The 20,037-nt window shown below is 48.2% G+C and overlaps 1 protein-coding gene and 1 long non-coding RNA gene across 2 annotated transcripts; one reads left to right on the top strand and one right to left on the bottom strand.

The window, feature by feature from the left end:
* Nucleotides 1-771: 771 nt before the first annotated feature.
* Nucleotides 772-17,041, bottom strand: MPL (MPL proto-oncogene, thrombopoietin receptor). The gene is made up of 12 exons (XM_032160533.2): nucleotides 16,963-17,041; nucleotides 16,659-16,791; nucleotides 16,170-16,348; nucleotides 15,320-15,618; nucleotides 14,763-14,925; nucleotides 14,380-14,506; nucleotides 8,257-8,441; nucleotides 7,952-8,094; nucleotides 5,881-6,040; nucleotides 5,533-5,629; nucleotides 2,606-2,693; nucleotides 772-2,409 (listed from the first exon to the last, which is right to left on the bottom strand). Exons 1-12 carry the CDS (start codon nucleotides 17,039-17,041, stop codon nucleotides 2,155-2,157), a joined length of 1,908 nt encoding a protein of 635 aa, XP_032016424.1. The 3' UTR covers nucleotides 772-2,154.
* Nucleotides 5,842-17,846, top strand: LOC131384063 (uncharacterized). Its single transcript, XR_009214548.1, has 4 exons — nucleotides 5,842-6,319; nucleotides 14,329-14,460; nucleotides 16,719-16,805; nucleotides 17,477-17,846. It is a non-coding gene; the product is annotated as an uncharacterized LOC131384063 (long non-coding RNA).
* The last annotated feature ends 2,191 nt before the right edge of the window (nucleotides 17,847-20,037 follow it).

Here is a 20,037-nt window from a genome sequence, read left to right as displayed (position 1 = left end):
AGCCAAAAAAAACAATGACAACAAAACCATTTGCTTGAGAATTAGAATGTGTTAGGAGAGTCCATAACCAGAACTGTCTGAGCACATTTACGGCTGCCTATGAACGGTTTAGAGGATGAGGACAGCTGGCATGGGATTAAGGTAACCTTGTCCAGAAAGATTTCATTCACTTAGAAAAAATTTATTGAAGGCCTACTATCATGCACCAAGCACTACTCTAGGTGCTGCGGGAAAAGGACAAATAAATCACGGTCCTTTCCCTCAAGGAGCTCACAATCTAGTAGCAGGGGACAGACATGTAAACAGTTAGTTGCATAAAGCATCACAGTGCTGTAGTAGATGTCTGAGCTAGAGATAAGAACTTTGGAATGGTCAACATATGGTAAAGGCAGAGAATAGACGGGATTGGAGACTGTTAAGAAATGGAATCTTGAAGGACTGTAATAATTGGAAGAAATGCTAGAAGAGGGCCGGGCGCGGTGGCTCACGCTTGTAATCCCAGCACTTTGGGAGGCCGAGGCGGGCGGATTACGAGGTCAGGAGATCGAGACCACAGTGAAACCCCGTCTCTACTAAAAATACAAAAAATTAGCCGGGTGTGGTGGCGGGCGCCTGTAGTCCCAGCTACTCGGAGAGGCTGAGGCAGGAGAATGGCGTGAACCTGGGAGGTGGAGCTTGCAGTGAGCCGAGACTGCGCCACTGCACCCCAGCCGGGGGGACAAAGCAGCCCAACCCCTCATCAAAAAAAAAAAAAAAAAAAGAAATGCTAGAAGAGGAGAGTAAGAAGGAATAATTACAACAGTAGTTCAGATGTATTAATCATTTACTATGTCCTAGGGACTGTGCTTTACTTAGATTATCTCAATCCTCGTCACAACTCTATGGGGTGCTGTTATTATCCCTGTTTTACAGATGAAAAAACTAAGGCTCAAAGACATTAAGTTATGTGCCCAAGGTTGCACAGCTAGCAAATGTGAAGGACAGGAATTGAATCCAGCTCTGATTCTAGATCTAGTTTATTCTCTTAACTACTAGTACACTCAGCCAGGCGCAGTGGCTCATGCCTGTAATCCCATCACTTTGGGAGGCCAAGGTGGGTGGATCACCCGAGGTTAGGAGTTCAAGACCAGCCTGGGCAACATGGCAAACCCCTGTCTTTACTAAAAATATGAAAATTAGCTGGGGTTGTGTGCAGTGGGTCACACCTGTAATCCCAGCACTTTGGGAGGCCGAGGCAGGCGGATCACGAGGTCAGGATATCGAGACCATCCTGGCCAACGTGGTGAAAACCCGTCTCTACTAAAAATACAAAAAAATTAGTCAGGCATGGTGGCAGACGCCTGTACTCCCAGCTACTTGGGAGGCTGAGGCAGAATTGCTTGAACCCGGGAGGCGGAGGTTGCAGTGAGCCGAGATCGTGCCACTGCACTCCAGTCTGGCGACAGAGCAAGACTCCGTCTCAAAAAAAAAAAAAAAAAAAATTAGCTGTGTGTGGTGGTGTGCGCCTGTAATCCCAGCTACTAGGGAGGCCGAGGCACAAGAATCGCTTGAACCTGGGAGGTGGAGGTTGCAGTGAGCTGAGATCGCGCCATTGCACTGCAGCCTGGGTGACAGAGTGAGACCCTGTCTCAAACAAATAAAAAAAACCTACTAATATAGTCAAAGAGGCAGGACCAAGGTAGGAAAGAATTTAAAGGAGAAGTGAGTAGTCAGCCTTGACAAATCTCACGGAGAGATCAAAGGAACTGATGATTAACGAGATCCTATTGGATCTTGGAATTAGAAGATTTGAGGTGCACTTTGCTTGGGCAGTTTCACTAGCAAAGTGTAGTAGGAGAACTAATTGAAGTAGCCTCAAGAGTACATGGGAAGTGTGGGGAAGTGGAGGCTTGTTTTCAAGGCATTTGACATTAAAGAGGAGAGAGAAAGTAAAGGAGTAAAGTGAAATGGGCCTGCCTGTGGAGAAAGGGTCCTGGTTTCATGTCAGCAGCAGTAAAGTAAGATCAGTGCTATGAAGCCTAATTGTGAGGGCAGACAGAGGGGGATGGAGGTGAGGTCTGGGGTGGTTGTGTTGTGGGGGTAGGGTAGGGAAGTTAACAGAGAAGTCTCGAGAGTTTAGCTCTGTCCAGGGAACTGGGAGTGAGGAGCCTGTCCTCAAGGCTGCTGCCAATAGCTTAGTGGTAGGTAGGAATGGTTGGCAATGTGGGTGGTGCAGCAGGACCCTGACTCAGCCATGGGTGGGCACACAGACAGGGGCATGGTCCCCAGGCAAGAAGGCTGCAATCTTCGGTAGTCCATCTGGGCCTGGGAGGAACACAGGGGCAAAGGAGTCCTCTCTGAGGACTTGGGTAGGATTTCAAGGAGGCTGGGTTCCACTTCTTCACAGGTATCTGAGACTGTGGCCTTGGGCTGGGAGAGATGAGGAGAGGCGCTGGATTAAAGCAGATCCTGTGGGAGGAGGGGCCGGACTGTACAGGAAGGAGAAGGGCTGGGGTAGTGCTGGGGTAGTGCCTGGGGATGGACCTTGAACAAGTTGTGTTGTTGGGGCGAGGATCCAGTACCAGGCAGGGTTGGTGGTGGGCACAGGGGAGGGAAGCACACTCACCGGACTCAGGGCTGCAGTGTCCCTAAGGTACTGGCCTAGGACCCGGTGCAGGTCTGGAAGTGAGGGCCACAGGGCATGCCTCAGTCTCCTGGGGGAGAAGGAAGAGAAGCAGACTGAGCCATGGCAGTGAATTGGCAGGGAGGAGGACAGCAGTTGGGGTGGGGGAGCAGTGAGGCCAGGGAGTAAGGCTTGGAGATATAAGAGCATGCTCAAGGCAATAAAGTCAGGCAGGAGAGTAGAGTAAGAAGAAAACCTCAGGTAGGGGAGGGAAGTCAGTGGTGGGCAGATTCAACAAAGGGTGCTGCAGTTTCCTCAAATACTCCAATGTTTGTTCTGTCTGGAACACTGGATTCATTCCCTCACCTCATTGTAGGCCTCTGTTCAAATGTCATCCCTGACTACACTGCCTGAAACACAGTAGTCCCCCTTTATCTGCAGGGGATATGTTTCAAGACTTCCAGCAGATGTTTCTTCTATACGTACATGCCTACAATAAAGTTTATAAATTAGGCACAGTAAGAGATTAACAATGACTAATAATAAAATAGAACAATTAGAACAATATGCCAACATCACTACTCTTGTACTTTGGGGCCATTATTAACTAAAATAAGGGTTACTTGAACATAGCACTGCAATACCTCAACAAGTCAATCTGATAAGCAAGACAGCTGCTAAGTGATTATGAGGCAGGGAGCATATACAGCGTGGAGATGCTGGACAAAGGGATGATTTACATCCCGGGTGGGACAGAGCGTCATGGCAAGAGATTTCATCATGCTACTTACAATTTAAAATACATGAATTGTTTATTTCTGGAATTTTCCATTTAATTTTTTTTGGACCTTAATTGACTGCGTGTAACTGAAACCACAAAAAGTGAAATGTGGATAAGAGGGGACCACTGTAGTGCCACTTCCTTTCCCCATGACGGGCTATCTCCTGCTGTACTTCATTTTTCTTTATAGTACTTGACTTGTTGTACATTTATTATATTGTTATATATATTTCTTTTTGTCTGTCTCACCCCACTAGAACATATGGTCCCCGAGAAAAGAGAGTTTGTCTATTTATTCACTTCTATATTTCTAGGATGTAGAATAGTGTCTGACCCCATAGTACATGCTCAGTAAATTAGCTGAATGAATGAATGAAGAAAACGAGTGGAGCTTATTAGTAAGTTACTGGGGAGGGTAGTCTGTCTGGGAAGAATATGGATTAAGGTGTGTTGAAGGAGCCTCAATTTTTTTTTTTGTTTTTTTTTTTTGTTTTTTTTGAGACGGAGTCTCGCTCTGTGGCCCAGGCTGGAGTGCAGTGGCGTGGTCTCGGCTCACTGCAAGCCCCGCCTCTCAGGTTCACGCCATTCTCCTGCCTCAGCCTCCCGAGTAGCTGGGACTACAGGTGCCCACCACCACGCCTGGCTAATTTTTTTTTGTATTTTTAGTAGAGACGGGGTTTCACTGTGTTAGCCAGGATGGTCTTGATCTCCTGACCTTGTGATCTGCCTGCCTCGGCCTCCCAAAGTGCTGGGATTACAGGCGTGAGCCACCGCACCTGGCCAGAACCTCAATTCTTTAGCCTCATATTTCCATGTGGAGGGAAATCAGTAGAACATTTCAGGCCGCTTCAGTGACCTCACTCATGTCTCTCCAGGGGAGGCGGTGTGGCTTACCTGGTAAATTGGGGAAAAGGAACTGAGTATGCCTGGCTCAGCAGACCACCTCCTCCTACTTCTCCAACTTTTTTGTTGGATCTGGCTACCTGCATGGAGGCTACCTTTCAGTCTGCTCATACGTATGGGCAGATTAAAAGTTCAAAGAGAGGTATGTTCAGAGGGAGATGGTAGCCCACGAGAGTGGCACCTGAACCAGCCCAGGACCATCAGAAGACACCATCTGGAGGAGCTGACTTCTGAGCTAAGTCTTAAAGAAGCAGCAGATGAAGGACGGAGGTGGGATGCGTTCTACCCTTCATGTTTATAGCCACCAATGGCATTTCTCCTCAGCCTTCGTCTTCCCACATAAATGAGTCACTCATTAATAACATTTATTTAAGGGCCTGCTTTTTGGCAGGCACTGTGCTAAGGATTTAAAGATGACCAAGTAAGGTATAATAGGGAAGATATATAAAGAAATAAACACAGTAAAACACTACTGGTACTGTATTGGAGCACAAAGCAGCGGCCAAAAGGGGGAGGGTCAGGAAAGGTTTCTTAAGAGTTGGTGAAGAAAGTTATTTACAGATGAATGGGTTTAGTCAGACAGGGAGGCTATTTCAGGCAAAGCGGACGTTATGTGCAAAGGCACTGAGAAATAAAACCTGACTTGTGGAGAAAACCAGTTTGGAAAGGCTGATGCACAGGGGAGAAGAGGCTGAAGTGCTTGCTGGCAGGGGCCGATTTTGCAGAGCCTCGCTTGTCATCATAGGGAACCTGGACTATAACCTGGGAGCTATTAAAAGGATTTAAGGAGGGAATTGATAGGTTCATGTGCGCATTTTAGAAAGATTATTCTGGTGGCTGTGTGAGGCTAGATCGGAGGGGGAAGAGGTTCTGTTTCAGTGAGTCAGGTCGTGTCTGTAGGGCTAGAGAAAGGCGGCCATTGTTTGGACTAGGTTTAGGAGGTGGGACCTGATGGCCGATTGGATGGGAGTGGACTGGGCAGTTTGGCTGAAGGGTGGACGGTGGCCTAGTCGCCGAGGTGAGCAGCAGGAGGCGGGGCTGTTCGAGGTGTGCGGTATAGTGGGCGTGTTAGAGTGTAAGGAGCAGCGGCGAGTCCCAGAGGTGACGTGCAGGAAGTGGCGAAGCCGTAGCTGCGCACGGGCGGTGGCCAGAGATCTGGGGTCACAGAGCGAACCAAGAATGCCTGTTTAGAGGCCTTCGGCTCCACCCGGTCCACCGCCAGTCTCCTGCCTGGCGGGGGCGGTACCTGTAGTGTGCAGGAAACTGCCACCTCAGCAGCAGCAGGCCCAGGACGGCGCTGAGGCCCAGCACTAGATGCAGAGCGGTCACCAAGGAGATCCAGGCTAGGAGACATAAAGGGTCAGACCTCGGCCCACCCGGGCCGGAGCCCCGCCCTCAGCCCGCCAGCCCCTGCTCTGGCCCCGCCCCTCGCCGCCCCTGGGCACTGCGGGCACCCGCGCAGCTGTCGGCCCTCAAGGCCAGGGCCCCGCCCCTCTCCGCGCCCCGCCCCCCTCCGAGCCCCGCCCCACTCGCACCGGCTCCCCGCCCTGGCGCAGGCGCTGTGCCGCTTTGGCGCGGCCGGGGCATGTCTCACCGGTCTCAGTGGCAGTCTCCACTCTAGCTGGGTCGGACCACGAGCTCCAGGGACCTTGGTAGGTGGGGCCGTTGAGCCTGGCGCGCAGCTGTAAACGGTAGCGAGATCGCGGGCGCAGCTCCAGGGTCCCTCCTTGGGCCCCGAGAGGCGGCTCCAGCACCTGCGCAAAGAAGCGTGCGGTGGCCCGGCGTCGGGGCTTCGATAGCCTGGCGTCTGTTTGACCCAAATCCTACAGCTCCGAATCCCCAGGCGGTCGGAGATCCCCACAAAGAGCCCCACCGGCAGAAAACACGCTTCCCGGCAGAAACAGGATAGAGCGCCCTAACCGAGAGCCTCTCCCTAACGGGGTCACGCTCTGCCCGAGAGAAACACGCCAGGCCCACCTCCTGAGACACAGACCTCACCTCAGAGAGCTACGTATCCTAACACCAACACCCAGGTACACCCTCGGCAGGGATCCCGGTACACACACACCCTGCCGGGTGTTCTCACAACTCCAGGTCGGGCGATGGACACCCCCAGAAACAGATATATTCAGAGCCACACAGACCATGCCACAAATAATACTCATGCTGCAGAGGATGCCAGATTTGCGTTAGGCGCTGGGGTACAAGCATCATGTGTACAAACAGGAAGACAGCAAACATTTATGAACTGTGTGATACTCCAAACATTGGGTTAGGCACTGGGGAGAAAGCAATAAAACACTGTCTCTTACATGTCTAATGAGAGAGACATCCAAACAGGTAAATAATCACAATTAATTAGTGCAAGGCACCGTGGAAGTCCAGAGAAGCATTTAATGCTTGGTTTTGTGCCACAGAGTAGTTTAGTGTGCTAAAAGCATGGATGACACGGCTGGATGGTCACAGATGAGTCTAAGGCAATCCTGGTAGGAATTTGAGGACTCTTAGTACGTTATTGCCATGAACTTAGTTGTTGATGAATACGGGGAAGGGATAAGGGAAGAGCAAGAAGAGTCAAGGGTGCTTCCGGGCTTGGGTACTGGATAAGTAGCGGTGCCATTGTCAGAGACAGGAAACAGAACAGAAGTAAGTTTGAGGAAGATATACTTCAGGGTTCCATTTTATAGAGTTCAACAACAGTCCAAATGAATCAATGGTAATGTCAGGATGGTGATTACCTTTGGTGGCGGGGGATGTGTCCGAGCATTGGGAGCTTCTGAGATGCTGGAAATAATTTATATCTTGATCCTGGTTATGGTTACATGGATGTATACACAAGTACAGACTATATATTTAAAATTTGTACACTCTGTTTTATGTAAGTTTTATCACAATAAAAAAGTAAAGCTTCAGGAGGAAGAGGAGTTCCATTCTGGATAGACTGAGTCTGAAATGTCCAGGGGGAGGAAGTTTTGGTAGAACCATAAGATGTTGTACATAGTTGTATATATGTGTGGCAAATGAGAATAAAACTAGACAAACTAATATTTAAGTAATGTATATTGAGCACCTTCCTTATGCCAGGCAGTGTGGTAGGTATTTAGATATAGTATTTAATCTTTACTATAACTCCATAAGGTAGATAGCTTCATCCTCATTTCACCAATGAGGAAACAGACTTCAAACATTTTGGTAATTTGCCTGTGGTTTGTAAATTCCTTTCCATATGGGAGTTAAAATGGTAAAATTGCGATTGTTAATGTATGGACATTGAAACCGTGGAGTTAAAGCACTCACCTGGGAATAACATATTTATTTTATCAGAGGAGAAAAGAGCCTAGGATGAGACTCTAGGAAGCACAGCATTTTGTGGAAGGCTGGAAAGGAGGAGCCAGGAGAGGAGACTGAGAAAGTTCAGTCAGAGAGGTAGGAAGAAAATCGGGGAAGACTGATATCCCAAAGACAAAGGGAAGAGAAATGTTAAGTAGGAGTAGCCAGAAGTATCGGATGCCCAAGAGAGACTAAGATACCAGTTAAATCTGATAAACATAGATATACTAGCAGAGACTGGATACATAGACACTTTCACTCCTGCTAACAGGCATGGCCAATCCCAGGGATCCCCTGCATAGTGAGGTCTGTGGGCATTTGTTGCTTGACCATACCTTCCAGTCCTGATGGCCTTCTCCTGTGTATCGGAGTTGATAGCAGGTCTCTTGGGCTGCCCAGGACAATGGGTGCTGCCACTCCAATTCCAGATGCCCGCTGGAGATCTCCCTCCAGTGCAAGTTTGGGGTGGGGAGGCGCACTACAGGGATGTCAGCAGGGAGCAGCTTAAGTCCTTCTGTGCACGAGGCATCGTGCCACCAGAGCCATCGGTCAGAAGAGTCAGAGTTGGGGATCCTGGGCACAGGGTCAGATTCAGTGAGGGTGGGAACTATGTGGGAAGAATGGGGAAGAAAGTTCTTACCAGCCTGGTGGATCCAGAAAGGGGAGCCCAGGTAGCTGTGAACAACACCCGGGGCTGTGGTCACCTCCACAAGGATGTGAATAATGCTGTCATTTCGTGACTTGAAGTGGCAGCGAGAGAACTGTGGGGTCTGTAATCCTGGATTTGTTTTCTCTTCCTCTTCGCAGTTCTCCCAGATGGGGTACCTAAGACCCAGCCCCACAGAGTCATTGAATCAGGCCTGCCCCAGAGACTAATCCCAAGGCTTCCCATCCCACAGGAACGATGGCCTGCAGGGATTATCATCTAACTCCTTCCTTCGAGGGGCCTCCAGAGCTTTCCCTCTGTCTTTATGCCATGATGTTTTCTTTTTGTTTTTTCCTTTGTTCATTTGTTCGTTTGTTTGTTTTTGCCATTTTGCCATGATGCTTTCTGAAGTCAGCTTTGGTGTCTGGCCTCTTCCCTTTGAGGAAAGACCTAGCATGATATGTGAAAACAGCATGGGTTTTCACCACGAGTTCAGGTCTTGGCTTACCTTTGTATAACTTTGGGCAAATTACTTGGTTTATCTCTGCTCCAGTTTCCTTCTATTTGTAAAATGGGTTAATGATACCAACCTCACAGGATTGTTTCAAAGATTAAAGAACCCTCATCTTTCTGGAGAAAAATATCCTCTATTTTTAACGTGTTCCCATATGTCATTCCTCCTACTCTGCCCTATGTGTTATTTTGCTATTAGATTATTACAATAGTCTCCTAACTGGCTTTTCTGCTTCTGTTTTTGCCACTACCTTCAAGTTGTTCTCCACACAGCTACCAGAATTTGTTTCCAAAAATGTTGATGTGATAATGTCCAGAATATAATGTCACAAACTATTGATTTTGATCTTTACCACTCCTATGTTAGATGAAGCCACTATTATTCCTTGCTTGGATTAAGGCACATTTCTAACTGGTGATCCTGCTTCTACTCTTATTTATTTATTCACAGAGAAACATATCTTTTAAAAATGTAAGTCAAATTTTCATTGTTTACTGCTTAAAATCCTTCAGCGGCTCTTCATCCCACTTGGAATAAAACCCAAACTCCTTGCCAGGCCTACGGGACTCTGTGATTTGGTTTCTCCTTGCCTCGCCATTCTCATCTCTTACGATTCTCATCCCAGTTTATCACCCTTCATCCGCACAGGCCTTCTTTCTGTGCCACAGATATGCCAAATGCACTATCTTTGCACTTTGCCTTTGCCCTGGATTGCTCTGACTGTAGGTCTTCATGTGACTCATTCCTTCTTGCCATTTAGATCTCGGCTTATCTGTCACCTCCCTGGTGAGGCTTTTCCTGGCCACTCAGTCTAAATTAGCAACACCCACCCCCCACCCACCACACGCCCCCCTTTAGTCTCTATTATAACTTTGTTCCTTTATTTCTTTACTTACTTGTCTCCGCCTCCTTTTCCCCTCCCCTCTACTAATGTAAGCCCCAACAGTGCTGGAACCCTTTCCATTTTATTTATTTTTAAAAATGTTTTGAGACAGTCTTGCTTTGTTGCCCAGGCTGGAGTGCAATGGTGCGATCTCAGCTCACTGCAGCCTCTGCCTCTTGGGTCCAAGCAATTCTCCTGCCTCAGCCTCCTGAGTAGCTGGGATTACAGGCACCCGCCACCACACCTGGCTAATTTCTGTGTTTTTAGTAGAGATGGAGTTTCGCCATGTTGGCCAGGCTGGTCTCGAACTCCTGACCTCAAGTGATCTGCCCACCTTGGCCTCCCAAAGTGCTGGGATTACAGGTGTGAGCCACCGAGCCTGGCCCCTTTTCCATTTTATTTGTTGCACTATTTATCCCCAGTACCTTGCACAAAGTCACCCTCAATAATTCTTTATTGAACAATTGAATCATGTCTCCCTCTTGATTGTAACCCCTAAGTGGCTCACTGTCACTAAAATGGGTATGTTTACCCATTTAATCAGCAAATAATTGATACTATGTGTCAATTGGTACTGTGCCAGGCCCTATGAGTGCATAGAGGAATAAGCTTCAAAGAGCTCTAATTTCAGTGGGAAAGACAGAAAAACAAACATGATATTTTTCTGTGATGTGCATAGACTGGCTTGGGAGCATCAAAGGGGAGCATCCAACACAGACTGGGAGGGTCAGGGAATGCTTCCTGGATACGGCAATGTTTAGACTGAGTTTTGTACTAAAAATAGGATAGGCAAAAGGGACAAACAGGCATCCCAGGCACATGGTTGTGCATAGATAAGAGAGTGTGGTGCTTTGGGGGAAATTCTAAGTGGTGCAGATGGTTTTCGCATAAAGGGCCTGGTGGTAAGTGGTAAATGTGAGACTGCAGACCATGTCATGGATGGCCTTATGGCCTTTCTGGGGAGCTTGAACTTGAATTACTACTAACCTTGTAGTAGTTATGTAGACATTTAAGGATTTTAAGCAGGGAAGTGCCATAACTAGCTTTGTACTTTAGGAAGATCATTCTAACTACAGTCTGTAGAAAGGATTTGTGAGGGCCGACTAGAAGCAGAGAAATCCATTACAACACTCTTGTAGTTTTTCATGTGCAAAGTGATGAGGATGTGAAAATAGGGTAGCAGCAGTGAGACAGAGGGAAAGAGATGATTGAAGAGATATTGAAAAGGTAAAAATGAAAAGACTGTTTCTGGTTAGGCCTGGAGGGTATAGGAATGGGAGAAGTCCAGGATGATTTCTATTTTTCAGTCCAGGAAAACTGAATTCATGGTAGGATCAGAGACAATAAAGAAAAAGCAAGTTTTTCTTTTTTTTTTTTTTTTTTTTTTTTGAGAAGGAGTCTTCTCTCTGTCACCCAGGCTGGAGTACAGGGGCACGATTTCGGCTCACTGCAACCTCCGCTTCCCGGGTTCAAGCATTTCTCCTGCCTCAGCCTCCCAAGAAGCTGGGACTACAGGCACGTGCCACCACACCCGGCTAATTTTTGTATTTTTAGTAATGATGAAGTTTCACTATGTTGGCCAAGCTGGTTTCCAACTGCTGACCTCAGGTGATCCACCCACCTCGGCCTCCCAAAGTGCTGGGATTACAGGTGTGAGCCACTGTGCCCAGCAGGAAAAGCAAGTTTTGATAGAGGAAATGATGACTTCAGTTTTGCTACCCTTTAGTCCACTCAGGCATCTCAATCCTATGGATATCTATGCAGTTATTAAAAAGAATGAGTTACATCGTTTTGTAATGATCTCTGAGACATGTTTTTAAGCAAAAAGGTGAGTCAACAAACCATATATATAATATAATCCAATTTATATTTAAAAATTAAATATTAGGCTGGGTGTGGTGGCTCATACCTGTAATCCCAGCACTTTGGGAGGCTGAGGTGGGTGGATCACTTGAGGTCAAGTGTTCGAGACCAGGCTGGCTAACATGATGAAACCCCGTCTCTACTAAAAATACAAAAAATTAGCCGGGCATGGTGGCGCACATCTGTGATTCCAGCTACTCGGGGGGCTGAGGCAGGAGAATCGCTTGAACCCTGGAGGCGGAGGTTGCAGTGAGCTGAGATCGCACCACTGCGCTCCAGCCTGGGCAACAAAGCGAGACTCCATCTCAAAAAAAAAAAAAAAAATTAAATATTAGGCTGGGCGTGGTAGGGGGGCTGAGATGGGAGGATTGCTTGAGCTCAGGAGTTTGAGACCAGTCTGGGCAACATAGGGAGACCTTGTCTCTATTTGAAAGAAAGAAAGAAAGAAAAAAAGAAAGAAAGAAAGAAAGAAAAGAAAGAAAGAAAATGCCTGTAGTCCTAGCTAATCAGGAGGCTCAGGTGGGAGGATTGTTTGAGCCTGGGAGGTCGAGGCTGCAGTGAGCCATAATCATGCCACTGCACTCCAGCCTGGACAACAGAGCAAGACCCTATCTCAAAAATAATAAAATTTAAATGTTGTATAGAGATGTATGTAAGTACATAGAAAAAAAACTGGAAGAATACATTTAGTTAATAGTGTTCAACAATTTTTTACTGGGCACCTACTATTGGTTGGTGAGAATATATTGGTGAATAAAAACCCATTGATCTTGCCCTCATGGATCATATGTGGTCAAGATCAGCCTTTCTCAACTGGAGTTCTGAGATATTTTTTTTTTGAGACAAAGTCTTGATCCGTTGCTCAGGCTGGAGTGCAGTGGTGCAATCATAGCTCACTGTAACCTCAAACTCCTAGGCTCACGCTATCCTCCCGCCTTAGCCTCCCAAGTAGCTAGGAATACAGGTGCCACCATGCCTGGCTAATTAAAGAAATTTTGTAGAGACGAAGTCTCACTATGTTGTCTAGGCTGGTCTCAAACTCCTGGCCTCAAGTGGTCTTCTCACCTTAGCCTCCCAAAGTGCTGGGATTACAGGTGTGAGCCACTGGGCCTGGCCAGATTTTTATTATCAACCAAATAATCATATTAAGTATAAATATAAAAGTGTGACTGTGATAAGTGCTTAAGAAGGAGAGGTACGGCTGGGCGCGGTGGCTCACACTTGTAATCCCAGCCCTTTGGGAGGCCGAGGTGGGTGGATCACGAGGTCAGATCGAGACTATCCTGGCTAACAGTTACAGTGAAACCCCATCTCTACTAAAAATACAAAAAATTAGCCAGGTGTGGTGGTGGGTGCCTGTAGTCCCAGCTACTTGGGAGGCTAAGGCAGGAGAATGGCATGAACCCGGGGGGCGGGGCTTGCAGTGAGCTGAGATGGCGCCACTGCCCTCCAGCCTGGGCGACAGAGCAAGATTCTGTCTCAAAAAAAAAAAAAAAGAAGCGGTACATGGTACAACAAGAATGTATAATAGTGCTATTGGACTTAATAAAGAAGGCCAGGGGAGGGTCCCTAAGAAAGTGACCCTTGAGTTGAGATTTGGAGGATAAGTAGAAGTTAAGTAAAGACAGGAGGGCTGGGTAAACAGCAGTGTAAAGACTTAGAAGCAGGAGGGAATATGCCAGATATGAGGGGACCACAGAAGCCCTGTGCTGGAACATGGGGATCAAAGGGCAGCATAGCACAAGATGAAGCTGAAGAAGAAGGTAGGGGCTGAGTCTCAGAACTTTTCAAGTCCATGGTAGAGGTTTTTTTCTTTATCCTAAGACTAGTGGGAAGCTATTGAAGATTTTTAAGCAGGGAGTGTTACGTTCATTTTTGCACTTTTAAAAGATCCCTTCAAGCTAGGTGCGGTGGCTCACACCTGTAATCCCAGCACTTTGGGAGGCCAAGGCAGGTGGATCACCTGAGGTCAGGAGTTCGAGACCAGCCTGACCAACATGGTGAAGCCCCCTCTCTACTAAATACAAAAAAAATTAATGGGGTGTGGTGGCACATGCCTGTAATCCCAGCTACTTGGGAGGCTGAGGCAGGAGAATCCCTTGATCCCCGGAGGTGGAGGTTGCAGTGAGCCGAGATTGCACTATTGAACTTCAGCCTGGGCAACAGAGCGAGACTCTTGTCTCAAAACAAAACAAAACAAAAAGATCCCTTCAGCACCTATGTGAAGAATTACTTGGAAGACTCAGGGTGATCAGTTACTATGTCTTTTCAGTAGCCCAAGAGAGAATTAATGATGGGTTGTAGTAGGATAATGGCAGTGATAGACAAGTGGGCAGATTCTAGAGATAGTTAATAGGTAAAATCAATACAACTTGGTTATAGATTTAGATACGGAGAGGATGAAGAATTAATGAGGTGCTTGGTGGAAGTCTTTGAAGGCCAGTCTAAATTTTTTATGGCTTTGATAATGAGAAATTGCAGTACATGTTTGAGTAAGGGGAGACCATGCAAAGTTAGAGCTTTACAAAGGTCATGCACAGTTTGAACTTAACAAAGATCACTCTGTTAGCAGCATGGGGAATACATTGGAGGTGAATTAGACTGTAGGATGTTGCAGTGGTCCCAGTGACATGATTAAGGCTGAACTAAACCAAAGCATTCCCAATGGGAACAGAGGGGTTGAGAAGATAAAATATCGATTGGAGGATGAGAGAATAGATAAGAGAGCATTGAAAGCTGTATGGTTTGGAGACAAAGGAAGGAGAATGAAGAGGACCAAGAACAATCTCTTCCTTTTTTCTGCAAGATTGTGGCTCACTCCCACGACACCAACCTCAATCAGCAGTTCGGCTCTCACCTGTCTCTGGGGCAGCACCGTGCCCTGCTGTGGTAGAAGAAGCCTTGGGAGCTAGCATGGTCCTGTTGCTGCCATTGACAGGTAACATTCTTCAGGTCCAAGGTAAAGCATTGCAGTCCAATTGCCACTAAAGTCAAAGAAGTAAGTCCCATCAGGGTCTGTGTGCCCCTACTGTATAGGGTGTTCAGATAATTTCTACACATATAACTTAGAACGTTGACTCCTATTCTCTCTTCTTTCCCTGAACATAGTTCATCCTCTCCAATGGCAAGTTTGAGATCATCAGGAAGGACCATGGTTCCCAGAGCTTCAGATCCAGCCCAGGCTTCCCTAGAGATATTCTTTTATCTCCTCCCCATCTCCCTATTCCTTTGTTGACTCACCTGCATCTCCAGGCAGGTCCACAGTCACAGGGAGGGACCAGGATCCCCAGGAGCCACCGAGGGAGATCCCATCAGGTTCGCTGCGCAGCTGCAGCCAGTAGGAGTTGCCAGGCTGGAGTCCTGAGATGAGGCAGCTTCCACCCACTGCTGTCAGAGCTGAAGCCTTGGGAGGAAAATCCCAGCTTCACAATCTAGGCCTGCCTGTCAGCTGAGAGAGCCTCCAACCCTTATATTTGCACAGCATCCCTGTGGAGAGGAGCTCAGCTCCTTGCTGGATAGATATGCACATAGACCAGGGGCCAAGTTGGTGGGTTTCAGGTGGTGTTCAGGGTTTTGTTGGGAAATCTCCATTAATTTGGAGGCCTGAAAGCCTTTGCTTTTATCAGTGGGAATGACCCAAAGTAGGAAGCCCCTAAGTAGGCATGGCTCATATCTGAGCCTATACTAACTTTTCAAGGATGAACCCAGGTCTGGAATCCCCAAAGTATGGTCTGTCCTTTCCTGGGGCAAGATTGAAGGTAGGAGAGAAGAGGTGGGGCAGAAGAAGGTCAGCATACTTCTCTACTTGGGGAGGTCTGCTTTGGTCCATCTTGCCAGGGCACTGCGGGCTGAGCACATGGAGACTGGTCCAGAGCAGAGGCTGAGTGTGGCCTCTGCAGAACAGGGCAGCAGGTTTCTGTGGCGATCAGCTGTATGACCGTGGGACCAGTGGAGTTCTTGGGATCTCTGGGGCCATAGCGGAGTTCGTACCTCAGGAAATCACTGATTTCTGGAGCTGGCTCCTCCCAGCTGATCTGAAGTTCCCCTGGCTGGCTCCCACTCATGGCCTTGATGATACTGGGGGGAGCCGGCAGGCCTGAGGGCAAGACAGGGCACATCAGAACTCTGAGTACCACAGTCTATGGCTCAGCCCCTGGACTGCAGAGAAGGGTGCTGGGGGCTGAATTGGGGCAGCTTCTGGATTCAAAAATTGTAGGGTGTCATTCTCCTGGAGGGCAGGCTAGGGAGGCTCCTGATTCTGCTCTTCCCTCATGAGAACAGTGACTTCATTGCAGTATGATGGCTTGCTAGACTCAGTGCTTCTTGGAAGCAGGGATCCCTTTTTCTCTCCATATCCCCATCACCTAGCCCAGTGTCTGGCACACAGTAGGTATTCTGTAACTCTTGAATGGATGAATAAATGATTTGTTGACGATGGGATGGCCAGGGTGTGAAATGATTTGTGGGGCATTTCTAGCTCTAGATGGCAATGCTGGGAGGAATGACAAGGGAGTCTTGGGGTGCCTCTGGGGGTCTGGTAATAGGGGTATCCGTGCTGAGCTGGAAGGGCATAGGCAAGTCTGATTCCAGGAGCTGGACTGGGGGCAGCAAGTGGAGGGGGCAGGGTGACAGGAGGATGGCTCTTACCTACACTGTCCACAAAGAGGACTCGCTGAGTCCGATTCTGGTTTAGGAACACATTCTTTACCCAGAGGTGCAGCGGAAAGAAGAGACGCACTTCCTCCTGGTCTGGAAACTGGCACACGTATCGGGTTCCAAAGTGAGGCACACTCTGGGAACTCAGGGGGCAAGCACGGGGCTTCTCCCTGTTGGCATAGAAGAGGTCCCTCCTACACAGCCACCATGCGGAGCCCTGAGGACCCAGACCTGGGCCCATGCCCAACTTCTGTCTCTAGTACTGCCACTTTTCTTCTCACTGCCTGGGATAGGTGGCATTAGGGGTTATGCAGGGCTGGAGCTGGGGCCCACATACATCCAAAGCACATCTGTTCGAAAAGTAGGTACTTAGGGCTTGTATTCAGAGTGGTCCTCGGACAGGCAGGAAAGCTGCTGAAGTGGGACTCAGCTAAGTGCAGGGACAGATATATGGGGAGTGGGGCACAGTCCAGCACCTACCCCGGGTAGGCATACAGCAGCTGGTATGTCCCATTGGGCGCTGCCTCTTCCTCATCCCAGAAGCAAGTGAGGTCCTCAAATGTTCGGGAGAAACACTTCAGGGGCTCTGAGTCTGATGCCAGCAAGGAGACATCTAAGGAACAGCTGGTGAGTTGACCCTGGGTCCTCCCAGGCATGTTTATGTGGAAGGGGAGGGGACCAGCAGGAGAGCCTCTTACTCTTCCTCCCCTCCCAGGGCCCTGCATCACCTCCCAGGGCTCCCTCTTCCTGGGCATAGGTGATCTCCACCCTCTGTGCACCTCACCTTGGCTGCTGACTTGGGCCAGGTTTTGAGGGGCCAGGAGGAGGCAGGAGGTGACCATGAAGAGGGCCCAGGAGGGCATCTTCTCCGCCACTGTGTGCCTGCCTTAGCCCATCCTCCTTTCAGGAAGCCGGGCCCCAATCCCCTCCCAGGCCAGCCCCTCAGGTTCCTGTCAGATACAGCCCCACGTCCTGTCCCTGTCCCTGCCCCTCTGGGGCCCATCCAGACCACACTGGGGCCAGGGGCCAGGGGCCAGGGGAGGGGGAGTGGGCAGGAGGGAAGGAGGAATTTGAAAGAGAGGACATAGGCCTTTTGGTGGGAGGGAGATGGGGGTTGTATATTTGACCATGTACCAAAAGGCAAGTCAGCCTCTGTATCTGTGTTAACGATTATAGAATGGTATAATAGCATCAGAATAGCAACCTTTACTGAGCACTTACTATGCTGCCACGTGTTAAGCACTTTATATCCATTTGCTTAGACAATCCTCACAATAGTCTTGTTATTTCCATTATAGAGATGAGGAATCGGAGATGCAGAGAAGTTAAAGATTTGCCCAAGATTACATACTAAGACATAAAGCTCAGGGGGTCAACCTTCAGAACCCACGTGCATAACAACCATGCTGTGCTGTGCTATGCTCTTGGAGGCTAATCTGCTGAGAAATGACTATCTGCCCCACAACCATGCCAAATGGTGGGTATTTCCACTTTAATAGTTCTGTGACTTTGTGCATGAATAAACACATTCTCGCTGGAACTGGACATGCCCTCTCCATTATGGGCGGCCTCCACGGCTGCCTCTAATCCCTTGCTACTCAAAATGTGGTCTGTAGACCAGGAGCAACAGCATTAGGTGGGCACTTGTTAGAAATGCAGAATCTTAGGCCCCGCCCCAGGCCTATTAAAGTTGAACCTGCATTTTACCAAAATCCCCAGATGGTTTGAATGTAACTTAAAGTTGGAGAAGCAATGGTCCTCAGTACTTTTATCCTGTTTGCTCAGATTGGAGATGGCTCACACTCCTTACCCTGCCCCCTTGTCTTGTATCCAGTAAATAACCAGCCTGGCATTCGGGGCCACTACTGGTTTCTGTGTCTTGGTGGTAGTGGTCCCCTGGACCCAGCTGTCTTTTCTTTTATGTCTTTGTCTTGTGTCTTTATTTCTAAGATCTCTCGTCTTTGCACACGGGGAGAAAAACCCACCGACCCTGTGGAGCTGGCCCCTACGAAAATAGAATCTGCATTTTACCAAAATCCCTAGATAGTTTGAATGTAATTTAAAGTTGGAGAAGAAATGGTCTTCAGTACTTTTATCCTGTTTGCTCCGAATCAGTGGATGGGGCTGGGTGCAGTGGCTCACACCTGTAATACCAGCACTTTGGGAGGCCGAGCTGGGTGGATCATCTGAGGTCAGGAGTTTGAGACCAGCCTGGCCAGTATGGTGAAACCCTGTCTCTACTAAAAATACAAAAAAATTAGTCAGGCGTGGTAGCGCTTGCCTGTAGTCCCAGCTACTCAGAAGGCTGAGGCATGAGAATCTCTTAAACCCAGGGGGCAGAGGTTGCAGTGACCCAAGATTGCACCACGGCACGCCAGCCTGGGTGACAGGGTGACTCTGTCTCAAAAAAAAAAAAAAAAAAAAAATTCAGTGGATGGCTGGTCTCAGCTCTTCAGCTTGTGCTCATCTCCTGTCACTGAACCCCAAGCCTCCTCCTGGGATTGCTCTGTATGTGGATTTTATGCCAATTCTAGGAGCCTTGACTCTTGTGTGGGTGGAGGTGGGGACAGGAGGTGAGTTGTGGGGAGGCTGCATAGCCATATCAACTCCCATTTTTAGCCCCTTAGGCCTCAGCTGGGGCTCCCATTGCTGGCTGTATAGACTAAGTATCCTCAATATCAAGGAGGAGATGGAACTCCTTCAGCTCTCCTGTGAAGTCTTAGTTTCTCTGGCACCATTTCTCTGCAAGCAGTCCCTGACTCAGATTTGTCTTTAGCTGTACCTGGCTCTCACATTACGAGGACTGATGGTAATGACTTTGGATGCCTTCCCCAGTCCCCAGGCAAGGGCTACCCAAACTTCTGTGAGATAAGTGAGAGGGGAAACTCAACTTTAGTGTTCATGCAGTCCCATGGCTTTGATTCTCTGTGTATGCTGATGACTTCAAATGATATCTCTAGCTGTGACTTCTTCCCTGGGCTCCAGATTTGGATAGCCAACTGCCTACTTGACTTCTCCACTTACATATATAAAAGCATCTTATACTTTTTCTTTTTTTTTTTTTTTAGACGGAGTTTTGCTCTTGTTGCCCAGGCTGGAGTGCAGTGGTGCAATCTCAGCTCACTGCAACCTCTGCCTCCCGGGTTCAAGCAATTCTCTTGCCTCAGCCTCCCGAGTAGCTGGGATTACAGGCACCTGCCACCATGCCTGGCGTGTATTTGTATTTGTATTTGTATTTTTAGTAGAGATGGGGTTTCGCCGTGTTGGCCAGGCTGGTCTCGAACTCCTGACCTCAGGTGATCCACCTGCCTTGGCCTCCCAAAGTGCTGGGATTACAGGTGTGAGCCACCACACCCGGCAAGTATCTTCTACTTAAGGTGGTCAAAATAAAACTCTGGATTCTCATTCCCACCCCTAACCCTGTTTATTTTGTTTTCCCCTAGCCTTGCCTACCTCTGTAAATAGCATTACCACCTACTCAATTGCTCGAACCAACACCCTCCATACTCGTTGATCCCTGTCTTTCTCTTACTCTGCATTCTACATCCAATTAATTAGCAAGTCCTGTCAGACCTTCCTTCAAAATGTACACTGAATCTGAACACATTTAACCACCTCCACCCTTATTGTCCTAATTCAAGTCTGGGTTACTGTAATAGCTTCCTAACTGGTGTCCTCACCTCCATTCCCACCCTCACCCCCTAGGCTGTCCTCCACACAACAGCATGATATGTTTAAAATGCACATTGGATTTCTTTACTCCCCTCTTAAAATCCTCCAAAGATTTCCCACTTAGAATACCACTCAAACGCCTTCTGATGGCACGCCTGGCCCTGCCTGACCTGGCCCCTGCCTACTT

The sequence above is a fragment of the Hylobates moloch genome, unplaced genomic scaffold (assembly GCF_009828535.3).
Source record: "Hylobates moloch isolate HMO894 unplaced genomic scaffold, HMol_V3 SCAFFOLD_8, whole genome shotgun sequence".
Taxonomy (NCBI): domain Eukaryota; kingdom Metazoa; phylum Chordata; class Mammalia; order Primates; family Hylobatidae; genus Hylobates; species Hylobates moloch.
The sequence above is the reverse complement of the archived record's forward strand: the minus strand, read 5'-3'. Positions and strand labels throughout refer to the sequence as shown.

Bases quoted from the DNA above. Each gene is read 5' to 3' on its own strand.
- MPL (XM_032160533.2), bottom strand. From the start codon at position 17,041: ATGCCCTCCTGGGCCCTCTTCATGGTCACCTCCTGCCTCCTCCTGGCC. The intron at 16,792-16,962 runs GTGAGGTGCACA...GCTGTTCCTTAG, and splicing joins GGCCCAAGTCAGCAGCCAAG to ATGTCTCCTTGCTGGCATCA. The intron at 14,507-14,762 runs GTGAGTCAACAA...CTTTGACTTTAG, and splicing joins GGACCTGCCTGGAGATGCAG to TGGCAATTGGACTGCAATGC.